The sequence below is a fragment of the Silurus aristotelis genome, assembly GCF_946808225.1.
Source record: "Silurus aristotelis genome assembly, chromosome: 25".
NCBI classification, from domain to species: Eukaryota; Metazoa; Chordata; class Actinopteri; order Siluriformes; family Siluridae; genus Silurus; species Silurus aristotelis.
Genome location: NC_139598.1, coordinates 449594 through 452093, shown reverse-complemented (window position 1 = coordinate 452093; position 2500 = coordinate 449594). Strand labels below are relative to the sequence as shown.

At 41.3% G+C, this 2500-nt stretch overlaps 1 protein-coding gene across 1 annotated transcript in view; it reads left to right on the top strand.

Moving 5' to 3' along the window:
• cldn11b (claudin 11b) overlaps positions 1–2500 on the top strand; it is a 5214-nt gene that overhangs the window by 2497 nt on the left and 217 nt on the right. The window contains exon 3 of the mRNA XM_083529644.1: positions 1121–2500. This exon is cut by the window's right edge and continues 217 nt beyond it. Within this exon, the coding sequence (XP_083385770.1) occupies positions 1121–1386 (266 nt within the window). The 3' untranslated portion in view covers positions 1387–2500. The remainder of the gene's footprint in view (positions 1–1120) is intronic.

Here is a 2500-nt window from a genome sequence, read left to right as displayed (position 1 = left end):
ATATATGATTATAAAATTATAAAATAGAGACCTGGTTTGTTTGTTTATTCCCTGCCAGAAGAAGAACCAAGTTGAGCATCGGTACTTAAAGCACCAGTCAGCCAGTAATGAGAATAATAAGCTAAAAGGAGGAATTTTAGATTGTTTACGGAGCTGAACTGCACCGTCTTCGGACTCGGATTTAAGATGACATTATTTCTGTACAGGATTTTGGACCATACTTCAGTTTTTCTCCAGCTGAAGCTAAATTCAGGATGTGGGTCAGTTCCCATCTGTGTGCCAAACCCTTTTCCTCTCTGGAGTCGTCTCTCAGCATGAAACATAAAGTAACTGTAACACAGAACTGCAGATGGATCAGTTGTTCTCCATCACACACAGGGATTTCCTCCATCCTGTGGGAAGAGTGTGTCAGGGTCGGAACCACAGCGAGACCAAGTCACACTTCTACTTTTTACTTTTCAGTTCTGAACTGTGTGGATTTTATATTTCATCTTTCCACATCTTTATGGCTCAGAGTTTCAGGGTTAGATCCCAAACCTGGTGTTTTAATTTAGATATCATGATCTCTAAAGATATCAAGAAGCCCGAGCACTGACTGTTCCCTCATTATACTGCTTTTCTTCAAACATGTCAGTCATCAGTGTAGGACAGTAATGAAGTTCTGTTCTTCTGTAGTGGGTTTCCATTTGGGGAGATTTTTACTGTAACTTCACTACATTTCAGTGTTACATATTTTACTACATTTAGTGAAATCAGTCGTTTCTTTTTATTTATGAGGATAAAAACGTAACTGGTGAAACACGCAGCGAGTCACCAATCGAGCGCACGCTCTGTTTTACACGTGTTCTGATCGGCGCTTATCTGCTTGTTTTTACTGAAGTAGTTGAAAAGAAGGTTTTGTGTTCATGATCATTATAATATAAATTAATCAGTGTTTGAGTCTTTAATATCATTCTATTAATAGATCAGTGTGCTGAGAGTCACATTCGAGTCTTTACACAGAAACTGAGGTGATTAAGTGAAGAATCTTGTGATAAAAATGATCATAAGAAGGTTATAGTTATATTCGTTTTACTGAGTGTCTCTACTTTTACTCAGCTTGAGTGTTTTGTGTGTGCAGCAGTGTGTGGTTTGGTGTCGACAGTGTGGTTCCCGATCGGAGCTCACCAAGACGAGGGCCTGCTTTCGTTTGGGTTTTCTCTTTACGCCGGATGGGTGGCTTCTGCGCTGTGTTTCCTCGGGGGAGCATTTCTGACCTGCTGCTCCGGAGAAGATGATGATGATCCTGTTCAACGTCCTGAAAATCGTTACTACTACTCCAAACAGCACGGACTCTCCGACTCGGTCCAGACCACAAACAGTCACGCCAAGAGCGCACATGTCTGAAAGAGGAGACTGGAACGGACTTCAAACATAGAGGAATGGTTTATTGCTCTTATTATCTCTCTGTCTTTCACACACGCACACACACACACACACACACACACACACACACACACACACACACACACACACACACACACACAAGAGCATGTGGGATTTTCCACCTTAAAATACAAGCACAACTTCTACTCACTTTTGATTCCAGTCTGGACGAGTCTCCTCTCAGCATGGACCTACAAAACCAGGCCAAGAGAAAAAAAACCCTGTTGTAATGCGTTCTCTTTGTTCTTTTTCTTTTAAGTTGTTTTCAGGAGCGCTGGAATTTTTCTTTTATTCCTAATTCATCTCAGTCTGCCCTCAATCATCTGCTCTGCTTACAAAACCTAGCATTTAAAAAAAAAATAAAACCCCGGAGTTCATATGACACACAGACGGCAGACAGGCAGGAAGCCAGAGGTGCACAAAGGCCAGGTGTCTCCTCCATGTTTTTTCCTGCAAAACACTTCACTCTTTCCTGCTCAGATTCCCTCAGGAAATCTGCAGATGCAAAGCCAGGACACCTTCAATAGTCACAGATCAGAAGATTTCCTTACGTTATTCTCTCGTGTGGTTCGTTAATGACGTTTCTTCTGTGTTTCATTGATTCTTTCTTTCACTTTGTTGCTCTCGCAGGAGGTTTAAATACGACACCCAATTCTGAAAGCTGTTAAAATGAAGACAATAGACGTGTGTTTGGATGTTGAATGCTGTGAACGGATCAGTGACCTCATGTGATTAGACATTTACACCGATCAGGTAGAACATCATGAGCACCTCCATAATATTGTGTTGGTCCCATTTAGGTGCTAAAAGCTGAGAGCTTCAGTTTTGGAGACGCTCTGACCCAGACGTCTAGACGTAACAATTTGTCAAACTCGCTCAAATACTTTCGCCCATTTTTCCTGCTTCTAACATCAACTTTGAGGACAAAACGTTCACCTGCTGCCTGATAAATAAATCCACCCACTAACAGGAGCCATGATGAAGATCATCAGTGTTCTTCACTTCACCACTAAAACACTATCATGTTATAATGTTGATGTTATACCTGGTCAGTGAACTTCTTATACTTATTGAA